The sequence below is a fragment of the Camelina sativa genome, chromosome 5 (genome assembly GCF_030686135.1).
Source record: "Camelina sativa cultivar CO46 ecotype springtype chromosome 5, ASM3068613v1".
Taxonomy (NCBI): domain Eukaryota; kingdom Viridiplantae; phylum Streptophyta; class Magnoliopsida; order Brassicales; family Brassicaceae; genus Camelina; species Camelina sativa.
In genome coordinates, this window is record NC_141884.1 from 7957175 (window position 1) to 7984284 (window position 27110).

Below are 27110 nucleotides of genomic sequence, written 5' to 3' on the forward strand. Positions count from 1 at the left end.
TTATGAAAGATGTCTCTTCTTATGTTCTCGTTCAACAGAATCCCCATCATCAACTGAACTGCTCCTATCTGTTTTCATCATTTTCTTCAGTTTATCCTGCCAGGCCGGAACCAAATGTGTTAAAACTGGAATTAAGATTCAATCCAACACCAAGTTTATGGTCGTTGATTAATATAAAATCCACAAGTTTGTCACAGACCTGTAAGAACTTCTTCACAAACGGAAGGACCACCAAGCGATACTCAACTGCCGATAGCTTTGGGAATACATCTATTAGCTTTTTGTACTCATATTCGTTCAGCAAAATCTTTGAGTCAATCAAACCAAACTGCAAAAGAAAACTTTTCAAATCAGCCGTCACAGATCAAAACTTTTCAAATCAGCCGTCACAGATCAAAACTTGTCGAAATGAATAAAAACAAAGTAGAGGAAGCAAAATACCTCCACTTTCAGTGATTTCTTTAGTCTCAACAGACTTTCTTTAACATCATCATTTTCGATAGCGGTATAGAATTTGGGTATACACACAATATCTTCTAGTGCTTCAATTCTTGGAGATTTTTGTCTTTCGAAAATATCTCTTACAACAGCCAAGAAACATTTGCTATCATCATCTTGCTTTACTACAAGCTCTTTACATGTCATTCGAACAGCAGACTCATATGTGCTCACCTGATTAGCATTCTTCCGGTTGTCTTCTTTGTCGCAAAGGGTCTCAACCTCACCCAACATCTTCTCATAGTTTAGCATCTTGTATTTCATATCATAGTAGCTTTCATGTTTACTAACCATGCATCTTACTATACTCAAAACTGCTAACCATATCTCACGATTGTGTAGGCCCTTTGCCATGTGAGACACAAATTCCCGATCGATTTCAGGGCAATCAAGAATCCAAGACACTATCTTATCACCCTGAGGCACCACATCATCATAAATTCCTATAGATTTATAATGCTCTACTGTCCCTATCTTATCCAATTCAAGCTCTTCTTCATACAGAAGTCTCTTGTCCAGAAGCAGATTATAAGTAGTTACTCCCTCAAGATTGATTCTTTCCTTGACCTGGCAATTTTTCCAAAGCTGATTCACTACTTTTGAAACCAAACTTGCGCGAACATCAGTTGTGAGCTGTTTGAAATATTTGAGGACGTGTTCAAGGTGCTTAATATCTAAGAAGCAGATGCACTGCGGGTTCTTAAAGAAGCTATATTTCGCAAGATACCACCCAGGAACTTCAGGTAGTTCCAGATTCTCTTCTGTGTAATCCATCAACCACTCCCAAAGGGTAGATGAAAGAGTACGATTCTCCTTGGGGAGAGAAGATTTAAGAACCTCAGCAAACTCTTTGAGTATGTTTTCTCGCTCTGCATCCTCTGCCACAGGCCAATCACTACACCATCCATTAACATAAACAAACTCTTCCTTGCTCTTAATTCTATCCTTGAACAGATTTGCTGCTTTAGCCGCATCAACAAGCTTCCAATCCCCATAGAATATCATGTCAGCCAAAACCCCATCCACATGCTTAGGACTAGCACTGGATTCAGGTTCAAATCTGTGCACATGGTTATCTAAGATGTGCATCTTGCAATCTGTAAAACAGTAGTTTACCTGGCACTTCCAACATCTCCAATGAAGATTATTGGCCATGGGTACACATTTCTGAAACTGTTCTTTTAGTTCCGTCCCGTGCTTATACTGTATATAAGCTAAAAGCTTTTCAAAGTCTACCACCAAAAACTCCCTTTTGGTCTTGTCATCCAACTTAGCCCAAATGTTCTTCAATCTATTAAAAGAATAACGATCTTCCTTCCCCGGTTCTTTCTGAATAGCCTTAGTACATGTATCAGGAACAGTTACAGTCTTCTCTATTGCAAGATCTATCATGTTCTGAAGTTTTTTCATCATGTCGCCATAATAGCCTACACCCGTAGACTGTCCTTGAGGTTCATAAGTAGACATGGAAAACGCATTGAGAGAAGCAAACAAGTATACGTGTTTGATGTCGTTGGTGATCTCTGTTTCTTCTGCTAGCTGAAAGAAGATTTCACCTTGCAGCTCGTGGTGAATATTGCAGCATTCCTTCTTCACATGATCTGAAATCGTTTTATTAGTTAACTCCAAGGCCTTAATACGGTTACCTTCGTCCCATAAGCTCTTGGCAAGACTGTATGCATCGTCAATCTTCTTTTTTGTTTCTTTGTCTTCTTCACTTTTCACTGAATTGTTCGTCGTCCGAACGCAGGAACGCAACATATTCTCTTGGCGTCTAAGCTTCGGCTGCAGGTTTATATATAGAGTGTTTTTGTAGAATTGGTTATCAAACTGACTTGTGTTTATTATTGATCTCACACGAGTATTATTTATACAAGACAAGAGATAAGAACACAGGCCTAAACAATAGGTTTCTAAGCCTTATCACATTGAGATTTAAACTATAAACCCTAATCCTAAAAGATTTACACTTATCCGTCTATAGTTTTCAAACACAAACCCTCAATAATTAAACCGTTTAATTAAAAGCCTAACATTGAACCGGGGTAAATTGTAAATTAAACCAAAACCAAATTTCATAAAAGATAGAATCGAGAATCCCTGTTACAGTTTCTTTGACGTCCAAAGAAAAAGAGAGAAGCAGAAGCAAATAAGAAGAGAAAAACGAAGAAGACGATGTTATGGTAATAAGAAGGCTAATGGGCTGCGAATTAATAAGAACCAAACAAGGTTGTGTGTAAGTCTAGATTTAAATACGAAAGTAGAAGAGTTGTTGTGTTGTGTAAGAGTGAGTTAAGGAGTTGGGAGTTCCAATATAGTAGAGTGACTGAGTAAGTCCTATGATAATGATGTTCTAAAATATGGGTGCATGTGTGAGGTGAAAGTATAAGTTTTTTATACTGTATATTAAAAGCTTTTCAAAGTCTACTACCAAAAATTCCCTTTTGGTCTTGTCATCCAACTTAACCCAAATGTTCTTCAATCTATTCAAAGAATTAGGATCTCCCTTTTCCGGTTTCTGAATAGCCATAGAACCTGTATCAGGAAGAGTCACAGTCGCATGCATCTTCTCTGTTGCAAGATCTATCAAGTTCTGAAGTTTCTTCATCATCTTGCCAAAATAGTCTTTCTCTGTAGACTGTCTTTGAGGTCGCATTATGGACAATCCCGGCTTTGCTTTGGACACTTTCTCATAAAACTTGTACATCCCAAGCTGATCGCCCAAATCGATAAGGGAACGTGCATAGCCACGAAAGGACCTTAGAGCGTTAGGAGAGAGAAGAGTAGCCATTGAATACGCATCGACAGAGGCAAACAAGTAAACGCATTTGACGTCGGCGTTAACTGTTTCCATCGCTTGGTTAAAGAAGATATCACCTTGCAGTTCGTGGAGTCCAAAGCATTTTTCGTGTTTCCCATGATCAGAAATCGTCTTCTCGGTTAATTCCAAAGCCACAACACGGTCACCTTTGGTCCAGAACTCTCTGGCAAGTTCAGTTGCTTCGACGAGCTTATTTCCTGTCGTTCCGTCGTCACTTTTTTCTGAACCCTTCTCCATCGGGAGTGAACTTTCTCGAGAAAATGGTTTGGCTTCCAAGAAAAATAGAAAATTAGCTTTTCTTGAGAGAGAGAGTAATGTTTCTGTTTGGGAGATAAAACAGAGCAGAGGCATTTTATTATGCAACTGTTGTTGGCTGAGCATCCCCAGAAGGAGATTAAAGAAACCTTCAGGTGCAAGGCACGTGATAACCTGCTTTGGGAAAATAATAAGTTCACGCCTCTCTCACTGTGAGATTTCACCTAGCGTGCGCTCCAAGGTTCGTAGATTAATCTGACTTTGGTCGCTACTCCTCTCATCTCTATGGATCTCTTGCTGCAAACACACACAGTAGTGAGGAATTGAGAAGACACCATTGATTCCATCTCTACATAAGTGAGGAATCGGTTTTTATCGTGTGTAGGAGAGTAAGATATTAGTTTTTTAAAGAGAAATTGAGAGAGCAATTACATAACTAAGTCTCTTACTTGTTTTTTTAATCATTCATCAATATTAATAGTTAAAAATGTTGCAAAGAGTTCAAATCAATCTCAAGATTATTATAGACAATCTCTATGGAAACATGAGAAAAATAGGTTACAACTAATGAACAAACTTGGCTAATATAGCCAAGTTCATAATCTTGACATCGAGACTGTCATCTAGCCTAACTATACCCTCCGATCCGTCTAAACCAATGACCTTAGCTGTTGAACCACAATATTTGCCTCCAACAATCTTCACACGTTCGTTCTTCCTCGGACTAACTAGCCTCACTTCACTCTCTGTCGCCATTACCGTGTCGCCTTCACCTCTGTATCCAAGAGCTACTACACATGACCCACCCTAATGACCAAAATAATCGCAAACGAACAAGAGAAGTAACATAAACGGTCAAATGAAAATGTTTTCTCCAATATAATAACAACATTCCTCTGTGTATGATAGTAAAAGAGGACAAACCGGAAGAACATCTCGGATGACGCCAGGATTGCTATCCTCTCCAGCCTTGTGTACATTGACCAAAATACCAGGCATGAACCTTGTTTCTGCGTCCCCACCTGGTCGAGTTAAGAATATCAAAACCAAACGCTTTTCTTATTTACCTTAAAAGAACTAAAAACAGAATATGAGAATCAAAACAGGCACCTATATCAGGAGACATGACATCAAGATCAGTTCCAGGTGTCATTGGTTGTTGTCCTCCGGGAGTGCTAGGTAGATAGGAAGCAGAGCTTGGTGTCATAGGACTTGGAGCATTACCTGCATGAGAAAACTATGTGAGATGAAGATTCTTCAAAACAACAAACCGTCAAGGCATAAAGAGGCAAACAGAACCATTTCTTATTGTTGTTCCTTCATCACTGTAACTACTACGACCAGGAGTACTAGTAGCCCATCCTGATCCAGGCGTAGCTGCTTCATATGGACTTCCACTCTGGGAAACAAAGGATTAAATGAATTTCAACTAGTAATAATCTCCGCAAAAGCTATGTCAGAGATAGATTCTTACATGATACTGTGAACTTGTTCCCCATGATCCCGGATTCCCATCTTCCCAGTTATCCCTGAAACATAACAACCACAGTTTAATACACCTGCTCAAAATATAAAGTAGCCATGTTCTCTTTATAAAAAACATACCTGTGAGGACTCATAGGCATGTAAGGATTCCAAGCTCTACCACGCATAGGTGTCCTCATTCCATCATGGATAGGTGTAGCTGAAGTTTTACATAATTTTATCAGTTTAGAATGTCAAATTAATGATGGATCTTGAAACTTTGAAATAATTAACAAAGGTAACAAACCTCCAGAATCCCGCATCGGAGTCATACAAGGACGAAGTGGAGTCCGTGAAGGATGTAGAGGAGTTTGGCTTCCAATATTATACTGAGAGGGTGTGGCTACGTTATTATCAGTTATATCCAATATCGCTTCCCGATCAACTGTACATACAAGGAGAGTTAGAATTCATTCAACATGCAGCAACCAGCTGTGAAGAGAAGTGAAAACAGTGGAGCTTGCCTGTCACAATCTTTGCCTCGAGTTCCACACGCACTGTATTTTTTTTTACTTCAACTACACGCCCCCTATATCCCTTGAAAGGCCCCAGACGAATTTTCACATAAGTACCCAGCAAGCAATCGTCATCTCTTCCCCTTCTTTCACCTCGATGTCTCCCTCCAGTTCCAGCTCCAACTGCAGTAAACAAATGCATTATGCATAACCGTTTTAAACTATAATCTATTTCCAAAGTAGATCACTGATCTACCCAAAGTTGTAGTACAACTTGTACTGTACAAGTCATACATAGCGGAATCAATGCCTCCTTTTAACATTTAAAAAGAAATGGACCAGTCAAGAATAAATATATTAACCATAATAATATGACATACGGTTATATCCCATGTCAGCCCATTGAAATCTTCTTGGAGATGGCGGAACCGGTGCTGGTGTCCTGAAATTGCCTAACCTTGAGAAGGACTCAACCTAGAGTAGAACAATAGCAACAACAAAAGTGAAGCTTCTGCCGAAAATAGAAAAACGATAGCCGAACCTGCTAAAAGAAGCTTACAATTCTGTCTGCGCCGGAACATGATCCACCAACAAGAACACAAGATGAGCTTTTAGTGCAGATATATCCAGTGTGTTCAAGGTTATGTCGGTCATGTATAAACAACACTCCTTTGTAGATTTTCTCCACTGGACCTTGTTTACCCTATCACAAGTATATAAATTGGTATAAGACTAATTAAATGATAATCACCTCTGTAAAGACGACCAAACTGTAAAGAAACTCACTTTGTTAGGACCCTCAATGACCCTGACAACATCTTTCACTGTGATGACCTTTTTGTAACGGTCTTGCGCATTGATTTTCTTCATAACTTTGTATTTTATTTCGCTGGCTTTGACAATAGAGACTTCCGGCCTGTCAGGAACCCCTTTGAGAATCTGGAATAAACCAAAACAGAGTTACTGCAAAAATCTTGAAATAAACAAAAAACATTACAGGATTGACATGTTGACTAGTGGCGCTTGTATGATATTGTATCAACATGAAATTGGTAAGTTACCTGGATAGCTTCACTATCAAGTTTTATGATTACTCCAAAGCTCAAGTCACTGCATCATGTAATATAAAGCTCTCATACACATAAAAATGGTATTACTTAGAGTTAGAGCTGCCGGTTGGGGGATTCAACTTACCTTAGAAGCACAAGATCATGAAGTTCATGATATCCAATTTTTGTGACACCATTAGTCACTTCTGCACTCTTGACAACATGATCAGCGAAGACACGAATCTACATATAAATATAATACTCATAAGTTACATTACCTTTTTCAGAAATTAACGCACAACTTAAACAAAAACTGTTGCCTTACATGCTCTTTGGTTGTATCAGACAGAATGATAAGCATATGCTGATCAACTTTGACAACCATGCCAGTTGCTCCTTTATTAATGCCAGACACAACTTTCACAAAATTTCCAGGTTCAAAGTATTTGCAAAGCTCTCTCTCATTCACAGCAAGAGGATTCTGCAACAATTAATAGTCTTTTAATACTTGCTGCAATATTTGAGCAGCATATAGATTGTTCATGAGAATATGAAGAGAGTTTGGGAAACTTACAGGAAGACCTTTCATCTTTGTTCTGATAAGAACATTATCTTCATCTACTTTCTCAATCCAACCCTTTAAGTTTTTTAGATCACCCTTGATAACGATGACCGCATCACCTTTCATGAAATGACCCTTCTTTCTATTTGCAAATAAAGTTGACAGATCAACAAAGTCGATCTCCCCATTTTCACTTGATCTCTTGAATCTTTCAAGTTCATCGACGGTTGGTGTAATATTCTGAGCAACAATCGACTTTGTTGATACTTTCTTGTAGAGAAACCCATCTTTGAAAAGCATACCATCGATAGTTTCAAAGTAGTCACCAGTCATTGAATCACGCCGATGCTCAACACGTATGTGAAGTTCCCTAAATTCATTGATAAACTCATATATCATAACCAAAAAGCACAATGATTGCATCTAAAAAAGCAGTGAATAGTTTCACACTTTCACTAGAAAGCTGGAATTAACATTACCTTGCCTCATCAATGTTCATGAAACGTGGAGGTGGAGCAAAAGCTTTCTTCTTGACATTCTCTCCTCCCTCCTACATATACCAAAGTAAGATGTGCCCAAAAAGCTTATAGTTTAGAAGCTCATCTTAACAGACAGAGTAAAAACGTAACAAGTATGTTTCAGAGAATACCATAATTTCTTACACTTTTAAGTATTGAAAAGGTTATATACCAGCTTATTGGCTAGAGCCTGCAGATCAATTCTTGGGATCAACTTGACTCTGACCCTCTTACGAACATTATCAACATCAACCACCTGTACCAAACTTACATTTCAGCAAGGTTCGGAGAAGTCTGAACACTTATAAAACACATGAAAAATAGATGGTACCTGAGCTAGATCACCCTTATATATCCCAAGTTTCATTCTAACCCACGTACCCCGGGATAGATCGATTGCTTTACTTTCTACAGCAAGAACATCAGTCATTTCTTTTATGGGGACAAGTAAAATCTTATGACTAGCAAAGATATTCCTCATGCCCTTGATAGCCTATACACCACAATGAAAAGAATCAACATAGACATCATCAAAGATCAAACACTAGTCAGAACATCAAAGAATAAGATAATACCTCTTTCACGTGAGCTTCCTTATCCGCTTCAACATATATATAGTTCTGAAGATGATCAAGGGCAATAGCAGATCTAATCTTGAACTCTGATTCTACATCTATGCTTTTTTGCATAAGACAAACAGCAACTTCTCTCTCACGGCCAATCTGTAATTGCTCTCTATATATCAATGATACAAGAAAAAAGAATCAAAAATGAAAACAGAGAAGAAGAAATCATACCGCACATTTCACAAGCCACAATTTTGGGTCACGAACTGATGGCAAAAGCGCTTGCTGATCAACGTCGTTAACCTCTTCAAGGTCAACATCATTCTCTGCATGCATACTAGTAAGCCTTTCCATGTATCTCTTCTCGAACTCTTCAACATCTTCTTCTTCTTCTTCATCAGGATGAAACCTCTGTTGGTAAAATTGCCTATGATCATCATCATCCTCCTCATTGGGAAGTTCAGTTTCACCACTTACAATAAAACCTAAGGAAAAAGGCCAGAAACAGAATCTTCGAATTCAATCAAGAAATCAATTTTCGTAAAAGTCCCCAAATTTTCAAGAATTACTTACCATTGTCCTCTGGAACTATATCATCATCTTCGTCTTCGATGTCGTCATCGACCTCGACCTCCCAGTCTATGAACGCGGAACCTGAAGACTTCTTTTTTTTCCCTACCCGACGACGACCATCGGAAACTGAATTTGATCTTCCCCTTTTCTTCCCTGAGCTTCCTTTACGGCTACTTCTCGGCTCATATTCTTCTTCCTCCTCATCCTCTTCGATCTCTGAATCATCGTCAAAGCTATAATCTTTGTCTTCGTAGTGATCATCATTAGACATGGTGGGTTACTAAGTTCGATTACAAAAACTAGGGTTTCGTTTAGGAGAAATACCCAAATATGCAAACCTCGATATCTCAGAAGAACCCTAGAAAAAACCTAAAGAATCGAAAAGTGAGAGCTTTTTGGATTTTTTCGCAGCTTCGTTGTATCAAAATCGTTACTTTGTCCCGCTTACACCATTCAGTGTTGTACTTATATATACTCGAAAACATATATTTTGATATTCCCATTTTGCCCCTTTCTTTTATTTGACCGACTCAACTTCTCTTTTTGGTTCACTAAAGCAAATCCATTCCGGTTTACCAACTTCTAACCACATCTATTTCAATTCGAACCAAATTGATAATTCTTGAACCATCTATAATAGTATTATAATAGTATTTTTTGCAGCAGATTTTGTTTAAAAATGTTTTTTGAAAAGTTTTTACATTGAATGCTATTTAATGCTTACCAAACAAGGTTAGTTAATTTTCTCTACCATCCTTATAACCAAACACAATAAAAATATTTTAAATATTCATATATATAATGTTCTATAATTTATATATTTAGAAGATTTATTTCAGACTAAAAAAAAAATTATTCTCCTATTATCTCCTTTTTATTTTAAAATTTAAATGTAGTGAATCATCATATAATACATAAAGTTAATAGAAAAGTGTATTTTTCTTGCATATATAGTGATTTGAATTTTTTAAAACAAACATATATTACTCAATTAATATAAAAGTGTGTGTTCAACATACATATATAGTAAATTTACTGTATATAGTAAATTATATAATTTTAAGAAGTTTATAATTTATAACTGATATATCTAAAATTAATAAAAAGTTTAAAATTATAAATATTTAAACATATTAAATTTTCAAAATTATACAAACGAGTTATATTACATGACGGGTTATATGACATTACATGATTGAATTGATAATACTAAAAAATAAACTATCAGTAATATGATATTTCAATACGGGTTAAATCCTCATTTAATGTTTTAACAATACTAATATAAAATATGTCGAATCAAACTGATGTCAGTAAAATTAAATCAGTAAAATTAACAAAAGAGTATATTAGCAAAATTAATATTAATATAGTATATTAACAAAAAAAAATAAACAACTTACTCCGCGGTGTACCGCGGGTAATATCTACTATAAATGCTTCTATCCATATGGTTTCTATTAGACATATTAAAAGAGACAGAATCTACCACGGTCATGCACCATGTATTTGATTAAACATTGAAAACAATCTCTGTTTTTTTTTGATATTTTTCATGATTTTACTTTGTGAAAAAATCTATAAAATCATGAATTAATAACATAATAATTAAAATCAATAATCCTATATACTTTTAATTGAATAACACAAAACTTTTATTGACTTTATAAAGGTTTGAATCCAATAACTCAAATTTGTTAAGATTTTAGATAACTTTTAACAATTCACAAACTAATAGCACTAAACTTTAACAGATTTTTTAAATAAAATTTTGATTTAATAACAACATATTCTAAATAACATTTAAAGTTTTTAAAACTCTATTCAAATCCTGAATAACCCCTAACTTAAGTAGGCAAAATGTTGAATTTAATTACATAACCAATGTTTTTGTCGACATACCTTCATCCATCCACTACCATCTACTCATGATCAGTGGCGGACCCACATAGAGCTTAGGGAGGTCAACTGACCGGGTAAAGCTTTGAAATAATATTTTTTTGCATGTAAAGTTGTGAAGTTTAAGCAGCACAATTGGTTATTCTTAGCTTTGTTGACCTCCCCAAACCAAGGTTCAAACCTTCCATACTACACTATCAATCTTTTTTTTCCTATTTATGACCTGGGTAAAAAATTTTCCTATAAACATCCTTTGCATTTATGCATATGCAAGAATGAAGTAATAGATTTCTGCCAATGGTGATCTTTGCATGATAACAATTTTCCTATAAAAAAATAAACAACTTACTTCGCGGTGTACCGCGGATAATATCTACTATCTATCAAACCTTTCCACGTAGAAAGAATATTGTGATCATCTTTTCTAATACATCCTCTTTGAAATATATAACGAAACACAATTGTTATCATGCAAAGGTTTTCTTTTAAAAGTTAGGAGTCGATCGATTTCTATTAGCTGTGCACATCGACTCAAACTATCCAAAAAGAAATAACGAAAAAAAAGAAAGATATGTAAAACGTTGGTGGAAGAGAATTACCGGGCAAATCTCCTTTGGCAGAGAGCTCACCACAAACATTTATGCATATGCAAGAATGAAGTAATAGATTTCTGCCAATGGTGATCTTGCCCTGTAATGCATTTTCACCTTCTCTTTGTCTCTTTTTCATCTTTCTCTCTCTCTCTCTCTCTACTAAAATAAATGTTGTTGTTGTGTTTATATACAACACTGCAATAAGCATATTCAATGGCACTATCCTTTCGCTAGAATAAAATCTATCCCCTACGTACGTATAATTTAGTCTCCTAAGGAATAATCCTCTATGCCCCCGAGATTTTACGGTCATCTTGAGTGATCTTATATTCGAGTCTCACCGAGTTTTGTTCTACTTTACATGATTATTTTAACTAAATAATAGTATTTAAACAGCTATTAATTGTTTAAGATAATTAACTTCTTTTTTTTTGTGTGTGCAAAAGATGATTAACTTCAAGAATTAATCTTTTGACTTGCCAAAAAGTTCGACAATGACAACTTGTAAAGGTTATACTCTAAAAATGGAAGATCCATGGTATTGTCCTCTCCAGGTTTTTATTTTGAAAAAAAAAAAATTCACAAAGATTTGTTCTTCTCTTTTTGTTGTTGTTGTAAAGTTAAGTTTACTTACTTTCTATAGGTAATTAGCTAGGATGAGGAAAAACTTGCTCTTTTTCTTCTTACTTAGAACTTTTCCTTATTTCTGTTTCTTTTTACCTCTTTCTTCTAAGCTATTCACTAGTAGCTTGTATATTGGAAGTATAAGTTTTAGACTCAGTTAATATTCTTGCCATCATCATCCATTAAGCAGACACTTGAGCAAATGAACTTTTGAGTTAATTAGATAGATCTAAAATATAATGAAAACAGTACAAAGCACAGTCCATAATTACTTAGACCATCATTACCGGCAGCAACCCTCTCATGTTCCTTTTAAAAAAAAATTATTATTTTATTCATTTATTATCTTTTATTAATTATAACCATTATGTAAATGACACTGTTAATTATTTGAGAGAAACGGTTCTTCCTCTAGTAATTTGAGCAGCGATTTTTCCCTTCGTTTCTTCTCTTTCATCACTATATTATTTTTTTATTAATGAGTCATTTGATTAGTAACTCCCACTAATGATGCCCTTAGTGTCAAATGCATGTCAGTGCAACCGCTACGATCCACAAACGTACCTTTTGCGAGCGACTGCAAATGAACCAAACCAATAAACTTCTACGTGGTCATTTGTATATATATTGTTTAGTTTTTACATTTTTCTCTTATTCATATTAATAGTTAAAATATTAGAGAAGATTAAAAGAGTAAGAATATTGTCACTACAATTAAGTCAACTTTACTACTGTGATATAGAAGCCTTATTTTAATTTAAACTAGCCCATTAATCTGTAGAATATAAAATTCGAACACTTATTATTTTCAAAATTCATGCATGTATGCATCCTATTCTTGTATAGCACCTTTTGAGATTTTATGATTTAGCTTGAAAAGGCCAAAGGTCAGAGTTATATGCTTCAGGGTACTGACAGCATATTCAACAAGTATATCCAACTACAACAAACATTAGTTTGCATGCTATTGTACTTGATCATTAATTTAGCTATTTGACTAATGCACATAAGATAATTTTGGCTTTAGATAGTATATATTACTAACCCACGAGATAGATGTCACCAATGAGGAAATAAGGCCAAATGTATTGTTCCAACCTAAGAATCCGTAAATCCATGCATTTCGTTAATATAAACCTAACATGATTGATTTTTTTATGATGAAAAATCGTTTACTGGTAAACGTTTCTAACTTGAGTATTAAATTTGGTTGTCAGATTATCATAAATGAATTTTGAAGCATTCTTTGCCTAAGTGTTTGAATTAAAACAAAATAAAAGAGTTGGTTCAAAAGAGACTATGAATCGAATAAAATCTTCAAAAAATATAACCATAAAAATATGAGTATGAGCGTCAAATAATTAACACTATCAAATGAAAATATTTTATAGTAGATTGGACGACAATGGAAAAATGAATAACAGTAGAGAAGAATTGCGAGGCAAATCTCCTTTGGCAGAGGAATAGATGAGAACATATAACAGTCATCTATATTCCCCTGCCAATAGAGGATTCGCCCTGTAATTCTTTCTACCAAGAAATAATCTATGTCCTTCTCTCTCACTTGTTGGCTTCAAAGTAAAAAACTCAAATTTTGTAATGTATTTATAACATTAATGTAAAGAGCATATCCTACGGAACAATTTCCTATCAAAACATGAACCATAAAACCTGGTATACCATTTACCAGCAAAGTATTCGCATGACTGGCAAATCAAGAAAAGTAAAAAATGTTAATTCATGAGATCAGAAGCATGAGGACCGCATGAAGAGGGGTCTTTAGGATTATACTATACACATATGCTCTATGAAACATGCGTGGGATGTGCCAGAGAATATGCTTTACTATATACATTGGCTATATAGAAGTACACCTTCATCAACGAACTATATATATGTACTTTTTGCTAGTCCAACTTATAATAACTCAAGATGCAATGCGAAAAATCAGAAACATATATATAGATAAGAATTGAAGATGCATGTTTGTGAAGTCAGAGAGATAATGTATGGTTGGATTACTGGGCGAATACTCCTATGGCAGATGGCTATGGCTATGGATGCAAGTAAAATGCTTATCTGCCAAAGGAGATTTGCCCCGCAATTCATCCCATGCAAACCAATATAATCTCTAGGCAAGTTATGTTTACTTTTCTTGGTTTTCAGGTTTTATGGATCTTGGGATCTGAAAACTACCATGCGAGGTATATGTTGGTGAGTGTCTCTCAAGGCATTAATTAGTTTGAATGTTTATAGTATGTTATAATGTCTTTCCCCCATTCTATCATTCTCGTGTCTTCAATCCTAGTAAAAAACAAAAACAAAAAAGTCAGAGAACGCGTGAGCCACGTGATGAGGTGCATGCACACTCTACAACTATCCCCGGGTTTGCAAACTGTCCTCGGAGATTAGCACAATCATCGTCGACCAAGATTCTTATAATGGTACTACAACAATCTTCTTTTCGCACTGTTCTCTTCAGAATTTTGCTTTTTTTCTTCCTGTGAATGTAAATCATGTTTTTGACTTACGATTATTTTAAATCATGCATTGTGAAACTAGAATTTATTTTTTCCTTCACAAAAACGACGAATGTTTTATGGTGTGCACCAAACAAATATGATGTAGATAGATTAATTATGGCAATTATGAGGTGGTCTATGTTAGTATGTGGGCCTGTAATTATGTATTATCAATCACATTGGCCCATGTGATTGATCAGAACCAAAGTGACATGTGAAGAGCAGAAGAGAGGCCATATGTGGTGGGGATTATATGTACGAGGTGTACGAAGTTGCCCTTTCTCTCAAGAGGGAGATGCAAAATGGTGTTGTTTCTATTAAACTCTAAACTGTCCATCTGCTACTCAGAGAGTTTAATCTAAGGATTTGGATTCTATCATCTCTTTTCCATATATAGTCTAAAGAGTCAGAACCCAACTAATAAAATTACCAACATATATTATATACTTATTCACTTATTTTGGTAGTAACCACTAAACTTTTTGAAAAACCAATGAAGCAAAAGGATAGAGAGCAGGAAAAGCATGAAGATGCAGCAAGATTGTCCTCTTCCACGTCTTCTTCTCTCATCCAATGTATTGTCCCTTTCGCCGCTCCAATCCTCCATCAACCTTACTGTAATGTTCTTCGCTGTGCAGCCGCATATTTCACATACACTGCCAAGAACACAACAAAAACACCAAGATTTGGATCTCTTGTACATTAGTCCACTTCATGCATCAAATCCATACACTTGCTAACCTAATAACACTCGGAAGAAATTGAATTCATTACCTGTTCCCTCTTAACTTGAACCAAGCTTCTGCGCAATGCAAATGTGCAAGGCCAAGCTCGTTTTTGCATTTGCAACCAATCTCAATCAAGTCCTGACTTACTGACTTATTATTATCACCAGTAGCCACCACCTCAGGTGATTGATCTGAACCAAAATGACAAATCCTGCAGATTCTTTCTCCTTCACCACTCAAATCAACCGTGTGGAACTCCTTCTTCGCCTTTGCTTTTGAAGTATCACTCTCTGCCTCGTTGCAGCTTACCGCACTAACATTATCCGCAACTCCCTCATGAACAGCATGAGCTGAAGAAATGTTACTACTACTACTGCAGCTAACACCATCTTTGGCCATTCTTGAATCAGTTTCTTCTTCAATCAACACCTTTTTTGAGATAGAGTCACTGGTCTGACCCTTAACACCACCCTCAAGCACAACATCACTCGAATTCTCACAAACACTGATTGATTTCGAACAACTTCTCGGGTCCATTTTAATTCATATATACCACAAAAGAGGAGGGCTTTTGAATCCTACAAAGTCCAAGATCCATAAAACCCCTCTTAGTATGAATGTATCAAACAAAGAGCCGACATAAACAACAACAACCCTGTAAAATTGTAAATGCTCCAACACAACGATTTTAATTCGTTTTAAAACCCTACTGGTAAACAAAGTTGTAATAAGAGACATAAAAACCAAACCTTACCCAGAATCCAGATCCACCTCAAAAGAGCTCTCTTGCAACAGCAACAAATAAAGCGGCGAACTTTAAGGTTTAGGTAGCGTCAGAGAATCTGTGGGAACAAACAAATCTCAAAGAAAAAGAAAAAAGGTTTCTTTTTCAGCTTTAGGCCTCAGATCTTTAAGCAACTGGAGAAATCAATCAGCTTTTTTTTTTTATCATCATGGCTCTAGGAAACGTATGCTAGCTCGTGGCTACAGTTACCTGCAAAAATATCTTAATCAGCTCTGCTTTGCTCTCTCTAGATTGCAAAGGTTCCTTTTTTTTTTTTTTTTACAATTTACTTTAAAAAAAAAACACTTTCCGTTTCAATTTTGTCTTTCTATAAAACTCTGTGTTCCACTTTAGGCAGTAAAGCTAAAACTAATTTGTGTGAGAGATTTAATATGAAAGCACCTTTCTTTTGGGTAAAGAGAAGGGGAGCTAACAGAATAATGTTTGGTGAAGATGAGAACAACTTGTATCAACTATAATTCAAACCAATTAAATAAAAATTCCCTATTTAAGTTAACATTTATATATATATATATATATTGATAAATGATAAATTGGTGCTAAAAAAAAAGTAGATGAATAATAATTGCTTCAAAATTGCCAAAAACATAAATAAGGTTGGTTTTCTTTTTTTTTTGTTTGGAGAAGAATTAACAAATAATGTGGATCATACACCAATCAATCATGTGTGACACATGATGTGTCATTTCACAAAAAGAAATTAACATGTTATAAAGAAAAAAATAGTATGTCATCGGAAAAATGGAGAAAAAAAAATGACGATAAGCTTTTTTTGTTCGGTGGAAAAAAAAACGGTGATAATCTTTGTCCCATTGAAAGTATATATTAAAGTCTATACTCCTTTTTGTAGTTTTGACTAAATTATTAGTCAAGTCCATTTTCTCTAAAATAAAATCAAATTTATTGAATAAAGAAAGTTTATCTCTTTGCCCCAAAAAAAAAAGAAAAGTTTATCTCAATCATTTAGCCATTGACATTTCTGTATCCAAAATCTTGAAAATTAGCTAATGTTGACAAATTGTTGCATTTTAATAAATAGAAATAATAAGTTAAGATACATATTTTAATGTAAAACAAATAATAAACCAATCAAATTAAGACCTACTTAAATTAAAAACTATATTGTCTATATTTGTATATATAAAAATAACTTATTTTATAAAATTAATAAGTTTAATCATAAAATTTATAAATTTAGATAAAAACATAAATATGATCTTAGACTTAATATTTGTAGTTGAGAAAAAACTGAATACAATATATAAATATGAATTTGAATAATTGGTGGTTGTCATCATAAATAAATCATATATATGAAAGTTGATTTGATTATTATGAACTAAATTGGCAATACAATTAATTGATTCGACTCATTACTATTCTATAACATATATCCCATTTAGATCAAATGCAGTTGGTGTACAAGTTGTTGATTTAGTAGTAGTTGTTGTTGTTGCAACTGTTGCAGGTAAAATTGTTGCGGCTGAAAAGAAGATGTTTGTTATTGTTGTTTCTGCGGTTGTCGAGAATAAGGAATTAGAATCCTACTATTCCTCAAGCATTTATTGCAGAGTACGAAACATCTGTTGAGACGACTGCTATTAAAAACACATAATTTAAAAATCAACACAAAACATCCCATAAACAAACGTCATAATATAAAAATACAAAACAAAAAATAAATAACACAAACGAAAACAGCAATCCGCATGTAGTGCGGACACCCACCTAGTATTCACCCTTTAGACATTAAGAAAAGAGCCAATGTCATTTGATATAGATATCTTGGTATGTTGGATGTGTCTTAGTTTTAAAGAGCTCTTTGGCAAGTTCTTTAGATTAATAGAAAATTCTTTCCTAATTCTATTCATTGTGGGTTTCCAATATTTTGGACCATTTGGTGTTAAACTTTATTACAGATTGAAACATTTGCTTATAATCTTAGAAATCTACATCAAGATATATTTATGATTATTAATACGTTTAATGTAACTTTCTCTTATCACAAACAACAACATCTATGAGAAAATCACACAACATCTAGGAAATGTGGTCGTTTCCAAACAACAAAGATATTATTCTTAGTTGACTTCATTTACAACAACAAAATTCTGACAAAATAAAATATAATTTTTAAAAATTGTAATATTTACGAAGTCACTTGATTTGCCATTTAATCCACAATTATTATTAATTCATATATGTAAAGAAATTATATGGATTAGATACATTATCAATACCACTTTATTCATAAAAATGAAATTTCAGCCATAAAATATTTGTAAAATTTAGTAAATTATAATATTTATGTCACATTTATTATATTTAATATTTAACTTTTGTTCCGCTCATCCCACATTTATTTTGCATATTTTTTTTTGCTCCTGCCGCACTTGAGCTGCATTCTCCTTTATCATCTGTTTTTTTTGGAGTGCATGATCTAGAATCACCATTTAAAACTTTAGTTATAAATCTAACAATCGACTAATATATCTAGTTTTCTAACAAAAAAAAGTATGATGTATAACTACACCACAATAACATATTTTTGTATAACATCTTTAGGATAATATAAAGTAGAGCGATATTAACTTATCTATTATTTACATTATAATGTAAATTGACTTGCCACTATTTTAGTTATGAAACACATAAAACCCATCAAAAATACCAATATTCAACCAAAAAATTTAGTTAATTAGATTTATTAAAAAATAAAAACTGATGAGAGATAATTTAGAAAAGAAAACTCACGTTACAATCAGAATAAATTTGGTACCATCCCAATATAACTCGATGAGATTGCCTGATTTGAGACCTTTTTCATTTACGATATTCTTCCATCCATTCATAAGACAATAAAATCTTTTGTATTTATGAAGGAAACCCCTATACGATTTGACATTATTATCAAGGACTTCCATTTCAATACCATTTCGAGGTATTGTAGTTTTCATTTTCTTTATAGGTTTTTGACACTTTGTTTGGGTTTATTCAAACGACCCATTACAGAAACATCAGTATTTGTTAGTTTTTTTGTTATTGTTATCAACATATTTGGATTTATTTAACCAATCTTCTCGTCTCCCTGAAAATATAACTAAAAAAAATTTAAGGAAATAAATTATTGAGGAGTTTGAAGACTAAAGCTATATACATATCTTAGCCAAAATGATGCTTTTAAACTTTTTTAATAATAATTTTCCTCAAAATAAATCTCTAAACTTAGTAAACTATATGGATATGCATATGGTATTTTTCTAAATTTACTAATTTGTATATGAAACCAATCATATATCTCCCTTTTTATTATGCTAAATTGTATTTACAAACACTTCTTTTAGTCATTACATTTTTTTAATAAAAGTATATCTTGTAAAATATTATTAAAAATTAACTACATTAATATGATTAAATTCTCTTTCTCAAAACCTCAAATCTGCTTATTTGCAAGCTTATACATGTAATTTTTTCATACAATAGCTTCGACAATCTTTAATCTTTATTAATTTTAAACTTTAAAATCCCTAATAATAATTAGAAAATCTAGTTATTAATTGACATCAAGATTTATGATAATCATTTTTCATTAAAAGTGAAAAAATCACACTATAAAATTCATCATACATTAAGTATATTAATTAACAACAAATGCAACATTATCAATATCATAATCCTAAATTGACTATATTAAGAGTTTAATTTATTGGTCAAATCACCATAAATGGAAAGAAAAATTAATCAAATGACCATTAATTTTTTGATTATGAAAATAATTTTACATTTTTTTTTCTTTTTCAATAATTCATGAAAGTCTAGAAGTATGTGGAAAAATATAAACTATCCCGACAGTCTAATACATTGTCTTATATAGATGAGTTTGACTTTAAAAAAAAAAATCAAACATGTATCCAATTATACACAACAATAAACATAATTAATTTTTCTTGTTGTCCCATAAAAATGTAACTTTGACATACACACCAAAATAAAAAGTAATTCATCTGAAGTTATGATTTTCTTGGTCACAAAATCTTGATCCGGTTGAGTCATTTGCTCCAATTCCAAAATTCTAACCCAAGTATACACTCCCATCATGGTTGAAGTCAATCTAAATTCTCAGAAACCATAACGAACAATCCGATTTCAGTTCCCAATCTAATTCTCAATCCTTCAGAAAAACCACCTCCGTCTCAACAACATTCACAAAATGTAACACCTGTCCCGCCTTATTGGCCAAGACAACGTGTTATTCAAATGGTCCTGCCAAAATACTTCTTTCTTAAAAATAAAACTCTTCAATCATAAAACTTGTTCCACGTCTCATCAAACTTTTAATATGAGGAAAAAGATAAAAGGGTGAACACAATGATGACTTTCTAATCACATTCAACAATATGTGCATATCATAGAATCAGACTCCACATTCTTCACATACATCAACAAGCATAACGGTCTCAAATAATACTCTACCTAGCATATATAATCATAATATTCCTTCAACCATGTTTAAACACCATATACTCATCGATACACACATTCATCAACTACGCTAAACCGAAAAATAAAAATTGAGAGACCCATTTTGGCAGCAACCTGTTAAGTCTAAAACTCTAAAGTGTAAATGACATGTTTACCACCCAAACCAAACCAAATTAGAGTCTCAGAATAAGGATTGCGTAGGAAGTGATTGATAGTGATAATGATCCAAAATATGATCTTTTTATGCTGATCCTAATGATGTGGTTGTTGTGATTCCATTAAATAAAAAAATGAATGATTCTTATAGATTAAATAAAAATTGGGTGATGATAAGTCACACACAGACAAACAACAAATAACAATTCTGAGTCAAAACAAAAAAGAAGTAAAACTTTCTACGAAGGAGGGAAGAAACGGTTGAGGTTGAAAGGGAGAGTGTAGAACTCCTCATTCCTGCTATCTCCTTTAAAAGTCCTGAACTTAGCCCACCAAGGCAACCCTCTGTCTCTCGCTGTATCTTTATAATCCAGAGTGTTGTCCAAGAACACTGCCACCATCAACGCGACCATAGGTGAAGACGAGAAGATTGTGTTCAAGAAATCATTGAACCAACCAGCATTGGTGTGAGCTGGACCATGTAATGCTTTCATGGTGAAATCTCTGAAGTATTCAGGGATCGATAGTCCTAGGAAGAGAGACACACCGACGATGAAGAGATTCCTCAGGGAGTTCATGTTTGTGAACTGGAGAAAAGAGAGACCAACGGAAGCAACAAGACCAAACAAGACACAGTACACGGCTGCAAATATTGTGAAAGGTATTGAAGCGAACAATGCCCCGAATTTGCCTAGCATTGAGAAGAATATCATAAACCCTGCTGAGATTTGGATCACTCTGCGGCTTCCAACTCGGGTGCTTCCTAGTAATCCAATGTTCTCTCTGCAGAATTTGTAAGGAATCAAGAAAGCCATGAGATTAACACATTCACACTAATTGGTTCAAAATGGTTTGAAAACATTCACAGTTTTACTTACACAGAGACACTTGACCCGCTTAGCGTTCCAAATAAACCGTTTAAGAGGATTCCAATGCCTTGCCAGCCAATTCCACGGCTAAGAACATGAGGTGGAGGAGGTGTGGCACTTGCAAGTCGTGCAGCAGCTTTGAAAGCTCCAGTTGACTAATCACAATTCAAAAAGATTCCTCTTTTAGGATATTCACATTCAGAAGAGTACTAATCTTGGTTCACAGGTACATTACCTCTATGAGTGAGACAAAAACAGCGGCCATCATAGCAAAAGCATGACCAGCATCAAAGCTAGGTGCTCCCCATTGAAGTGGATAAGGAATCTTGATCCTAAAACAAACCAAGAGAAGCATAAATTATATGAAACACTATCAACTATTGAATGTCTTTTTTTGTCATTCATACACATCCTAGAGAATGTTAACTAACCAAGGAGCAGAGGAAATGAGGTTAGACATATCGGTTCTGCAGTTTACTTGTGTCTGATGTGGTCGGTGTTTGTAAGCCCCACTCGCTGTCAAGAGATGCGCGTAAGCCCACACCACGACAAGCGCTATAAGAAGAGCAAACCTCTCCACTACAGGGAATTGCCTGAACTGAAAGTTCTTTAGATACTGCACAACAACATAAAGATTATAATATCAGTTAAGTGAAACCTATTTGGGAATGTAATGGAATTAGATCCCATAAGAAAAATAACCTGAGAGAAGATAACAAAGAGGATAAGCATAGGGACTCCTATCTCAACACAATTACCAACCTGCAAACACAAACACTATAAGATAAGAATCGAAAGCGAAGAAATTTTGAATCTTTAAAGAGAGTAGTCTCAGTAATGTACCACTGGGAATCCAATGTTGAAGAGTCCAAAACCTGTTAATGCAATCACAGGAACCATACCAACAGGACTAAAGAATCTGCAATAATGTAAGATGGAAAAAATCATTAAAGTCTATACCTTTATGTGATAACAAGCACTGCAATATGTATGTAGTAAATATAATATACCTTGAACAGATAGCCCACATCTGGCTGAAACCAAGGATGATTTGAACACTGGATGCAACTATGATTGCGCCTTGTACCGCTCTCATTGTACTTAGAAATCTCTACTTAAAATTAAAGATTCAAATCAGTATGGACTCAGGATCTTCAGAGTACTATTCAAAGAGAAGAACAAACATACCAACTGTGGATCTTCAATACGGGTCAAAGAAGAGTCTTTGATGATTGAAATGATGGGAACCATGAATGCATAAGAGCCACCAATCACAGTTGGAAGACGAGTTCCAAATAAAGTTTGAAGAAGAGTGTTAACACCTTGAAGGAACAGTAGTGTCTGAACAACTCTGACTTTATCACCCTAATCAATGGAAGGAACATCAAAATCTCAGTCAGATAAGTAAAAACTCACACATAAAGATTCAGAGAAGGTAAGAAACAATAATGGCTCACATCATCTCCACCCATCATAGGAACAAGAACTGAAGGAATCATAACCGCAGTTCCTAAAGCCAAAATGTAATGCTCGAAACCTAAAGCTATGGCTTCTCCTGCAACAACAACAAGATCATCATCATCAGGAAAGTGAAAAGCCAATCAATGGATTACATAGAAATGGTTTCAAGATTCGTACCCCATGGAGGGTTTGAGTCAATACAGTACTCTAAACCTTGAAGCTGATCCATTGGTGGGTGGCTTATCTCCTCTGGCTTTACTGGATCCATGATTTTTAGATTGTTCAAAAGTCCTTTTTTTTTTTCTTTCTGGGTCGACAACACTCAAAACTACAATCTTCTTCTTATGAGCTCATGAATCAGCTAAAGAATCAAGAAAACTAAAAGGATCTGATTGAATCAAGAGGAATGACTGAGAAAACAAGAACTGAGTTGTTTTTAAATCAAAAAAAGAAAAGTTGTGTGAAAGAGAAAGAAAAAAAAAGAGACAAGGCAAAGTGAAAAAAGCTACTCTTTTTCGAAGTTGCAGCTGAGTTAGAAGAGAGCTTTTTGGTAGTGGTGGAGATGGTGACTTGTTACATTTATATATGAAATAGGGATAGTGAAAGGTTGAGAGAAAAAGGACCGTTAGAATTATAAGTTAGGTACCGGAAATGCCCCTTAAGGAACTGCCAAAAACAGAATACTACCGTTACACTGTTTTGCTGGTAAAAATAATGCTTTTTCCAACTTTACACATCAGAAGTCACAGACTCTTTTAATGCATTAGTTACGTTTCTGCAGTGCATGTCGTTCTCTTCCTTCAAGCTTCTTGAATTTAGTTTCGTCTTTAATTAAAGGGCACAAAAACAAATGAGGAAGGAATCATACTAGTAGCCACCAAGTGTTCTGTTTGATATCACAAAATATGTTTTTATTATTAGATTTTTTCATATATACAAATCAAAAAGTGTAAAAATTAAACCCTTACTTAAAAAGTTTAGAGTATTTGCACTATATATGGTAATAGAGATGATAACACTAACATAATAACAATGACTTTAATTTCTTTATTCAAGTTTGTGTGTTTAAGCTTACAATCTATACTTTACGGTAAGCTTCACAATAATGAATTCAGGTTCATGTGTTAAACCACTTGGTATATTTGTTTCCCTCCGACCAATCTACCTAGTACATGTGTATGACTCATTCTCAAATTACAAAAGTCACCGAAAAAAAAGAAAGTTAGGATGATACACTTGATGGATGTGGATTAAAGAAGACTTGACCATGATGAAAAAAACAAACCGGAAGCTAAAAAGGTTAAAGAAAACGTTATGATTGTACATGAAAATGACGTGTTTTCTAAATAAGAAAAAAAATGAACCAATCACTTAACATTTCTTTTGCTTTACTTTCTTTATATTTCACTTTGAACTTTTTGTTTTTCATAAAAAAAAATATCTTGGGTTTTGAAGAATAATGACATTAGGAAAAACAAATAAATTGGAGCCATGAGTCAGCAGGAGATGGGTCCAAAACAGTGCAGAAGTAAAAAAGAGTATCTAACCGGGACACCCCACGTGCGACCCAAAGAAGGTCCCCAAAATGGGTCATTTGGATTTAAGACATAAACAATACAACATTCACAATGTTTTTTAGTTAACACGACATACGGTCTCTCTGGTCTCTTTCACCTGTTGACTGCTACAAGATCCAAAACGGTGACATTGCATGACTGTGATAGACTGAGTAAAAGGGATTTGATTTGCTCTTGCTCTAGATATTTTGTTTCCTCTGCTTCTAGTTCTCGCCTTGGTTGTTGCCTCTGTTGTTCAAATGTAACACAAGCTTGTGTAAAAGGCTTATAAGTTGTATTGTTTATATTGGAAATGGGCCGGGAAGGAATAGTAAAAGCGTTATAAGTTCACAAGCTGGCTATGCTACAAAATTTGTCATACTAGGTGCTTCCCCACGCAACGCGTGGGTTGTAGTATAGTTGGCACTTTCTTGTTTTTTTTTTGTCTTTTTCGTTTTCTCTTTTGTATTATTTCGTTTTAATTAGACATATACGGGTTTTGCCGTCACTTTTATTTATACACTATATGTTTATACCATTTCGTTCAGATGTGTATAATTGTGGCGTTTACTTTTTATGAATTATGAAGATGTTGTTTCTTGCTTTTGAGGATCCAATCTTATCATTGACTGATATTGTTTCCAATACATTTATTGTATTATAGATTTTCTAATTAACTGCTTATGTAAACCCTTTATACGTTGATGTTGCAATAATAAGTTATTTTTTTAAAATATCTTCCGTGTAAGTGATTATGTTTGTATGCCCATGTTTTGGTCTAATATCAATAAGATCGTTTCTTTTTTTCTTTAGTTGGCTTTGAAACCAATATTGAGTTAAGCAAATAATGGGTCGAATTATGGTGTTAATAAGTAATATAAATTCTTATGTATATATATTGTATATATGTGACTATAAATTTAGCTAACTAAAAAATTATGTAATATTTAAATACAATCTTGAACATATATATATTTTTTTCATTTGTGGGAGGAATGTATGAAATTATTGGATAGAAGTTATTTTTGAGTTAAATGACCTTTAATGTCTTTAAAGTGAGTTAAATATTAATAAATTTTTATATGTGTCTTGACTTTTTTTAAAAGAAATACCAAGTGTTTCCTTCCAAATTTGAAGTGATATAGTATTTTAGTTTTCTTATATGATTTTATGAACTTCAATGTAAAAGTTTTTCAAAGTAATAAGTACATTCACTGATTGAATTATAAAATTTGGAGAAATGTTTATTTCTTTTAATCATCTGCTCTTTTAAATAAATTAAATAAGTATGTTGTTATTCCTACAAATAGGACAACATATATTATAGTTTAACCATGGAGTTAAGCAATGGAAATGGAACTTGTGATTGCAAGACAAAATGCTTATATGTTACACATTGATCGTTTAAAAATGAATAGGAACATCTAATTCTCAAATAAAGTTGATTGTTTTGTTAAAACCAACATATGTGAATTAAAATTTAACTATGCAAATTTAAAAAATAAATATGAATAGATTAGAAAGGCAAGAAATGTAAAAGAAATATTTTTATATAAATAAAATAAAAATTGAAAACAATGTTAAATATATATAATACTTTCTACATTAAAATATAGAATCAAACTCTTACAGGTTACAACACATATGAGATATAACAACATTTGATATTGGTAGGAGAGGAAGAGAGAATATTTATTATAAGATGGTAATCCAAATTAGATAATGGAGATGAATCTTTAAAAAATAGAACAATGTAATATCTATATATGTATAATACTTTCTAAATTAAAATATAGGATCAAACTCTTACAACACATATGAGATATAACAATATTTGATATTGGTGGGAGAGGAAGAGAGAATGATTACTTATAAGATAATAATCCAAATTAGATAAAGGAGATAAATCTTTTAAAATAAGAACAATGTAAAATATATATCATGTAGTCTCTAAAATTAAAATTTAGCATTAACAATTTACAATGATATTTTTTTTTTTACAACCCATACAACAAAAATAAGAAATCAAAAATAACAAAAAAAAATAAAAAATGATTTGAAATATTGTAGAAGAGAATGAGAGAATGTGAAAATGAGATAGTAAAATAATGTCAATAAGAGAGAATGATAGATTGAGAGAATGCTTATTTATATGATAAGAAATGATGGAAGTTACATTTAGAACTATGGAGTTACAATAGTAATTTATTGTGTTTGAATAGAATTGAGTGGTAGAATATGATTAATGCATAATTTATTTTATTTTTAGTTATAATTTTATTTTAATGTGTGAGTTAAATGTATTGTGTTTATTGGATCTTAAATATTGTTTAAAGCAATTAGAAAGCAAATAAAAAAATAAAAAAATTAGAAAACATTAAATGAAAATCAACCAATAAGGAGAGACCAAAACCTTACTTTTATATATATGATATATTGCTTTAAACTTTGAAATGAGAAATATATTGTAAACAATAATTTTACATGAGAAATATATTAATTTAGCCAACCAAAATATGAATATAAGTTTAGCCAACCAAAATAAATAAAAAATATTAAAATTTAACCAAAAATAATTTCTCTTGAAAGATAAT

At 33.4% G+C, this 27110-nt stretch overlaps 4 protein-coding genes and 1 long non-coding RNA gene across 7 annotated transcripts; all 5 read right to left on the bottom strand.

Annotated features, from left to right (window-relative positions):
- LOC104789003 (uncharacterized) lies at positions 1-3556 on the bottom strand. Its single transcript, XM_019245237.1, has 4 exons — positions 2966-3556; positions 442-1827; positions 200-328; positions 1-96 (listed from the first exon to the last, which is right to left on the bottom strand). The coding sequence occupies exons 1-4, from the start codon at positions 3554-3556 to the stop codon at positions 1-3; spliced, it is 2202 nt and encodes a 733-aa protein (XP_019100782.1).
- A 415-nt stretch (positions 3557-3971) lies between these two features.
- On the bottom strand, positions 3972-9263 carry LOC104786143 (putative transcription elongation factor SPT5 homolog 2). 2 transcript variants are annotated; one of them, XM_010511480.3, is made up of 21 exons: positions 8822-9263; positions 8480-8733; positions 8258-8404; positions 8014-8175; positions 7855-7938; positions 7644-7714; positions 7177-7534; positions 6928-7083; positions 6748-6845; positions 6615-6663; positions 6340-6492; positions 6113-6256; positions 5934-6027; positions 5563-5736; positions 5346-5483; positions 5180-5258; positions 5049-5103; positions 4874-4973; positions 4685-4798; positions 4499-4596; positions 3972-4381 (listed from the first exon to the last, which is right to left on the bottom strand). In XM_010511480.3, exons 1-21 carry the CDS (start codon positions 9090-9092, stop codon positions 4139-4141), a joined length of 3042 nt encoding a protein of 1013 aa, XP_010509782.1. In that variant the 5' UTR covers positions 9093-9263; the 3' UTR covers positions 3972-4138. The 2 variants fall into 2 exon arrangements, with proteins under 2 accessions (XP_010509782.1, XP_087369469.1); XM_087513343.1 differs by having other exon boundaries at positions 5916-6027.
- Positions 9264-14755: 5492 nt separating this feature from the next.
- LOC104786144 (uncharacterized) lies at positions 14756-16448 on the bottom strand. Of its 2 annotated transcripts, none has more exons than XM_010511482.3 (3): positions 15942-16448; positions 15234-15765; positions 14756-15115 (listed from the first exon to the last, which is right to left on the bottom strand). In XM_010511482.3, the coding sequence occupies exons 2-3, from the start codon at positions 15722-15724 to the stop codon at positions 14911-14913; spliced, it is 696 nt and encodes a 231-aa protein (XP_010509784.1). In that variant the 5' UTR covers positions 15725-15765; positions 15942-16448; the 3' UTR covers positions 14756-14910. The 2 variants fall into 2 exon arrangements, with proteins under 2 accessions (XP_010509784.1, XP_010509785.1); XM_010511483.3 differs by having other exon boundaries at positions 15937-16277.
- Positions 16449-18157: 1709 nt separating this feature from the next.
- Positions 18158-19118, bottom strand: LOC147943389 (uncharacterized). Its single transcript, XR_015598131.1, has 2 exons — positions 18747-19118; positions 18158-18432 (listed from the first exon to the last, which is right to left on the bottom strand). It is a non-coding gene; the product is annotated as an uncharacterized LOC147943389 (long non-coding RNA).
- Positions 19119-20757: 1639 nt separating this feature from the next.
- On the bottom strand, positions 20758-23547 carry LOC104786145 (nucleobase-ascorbate transporter 2). The gene is made up of 10 exons (XM_010511484.3): positions 23138-23547; positions 22957-23054; positions 22688-22864; positions 22510-22610; positions 22343-22418; positions 22202-22261; positions 21931-22115; positions 21735-21831; positions 21509-21654; positions 20758-21413 (listed from the first exon to the last, which is right to left on the bottom strand). The coding sequence occupies exons 1-10, from the start codon at positions 23226-23228 to the stop codon at positions 20870-20872; spliced, it is 1575 nt and encodes a 524-aa protein (XP_010509786.1). The 5' UTR covers positions 23229-23547; the 3' UTR covers positions 20758-20869.
- Positions 23548-27110: the final 3563 nt, after the last annotated feature.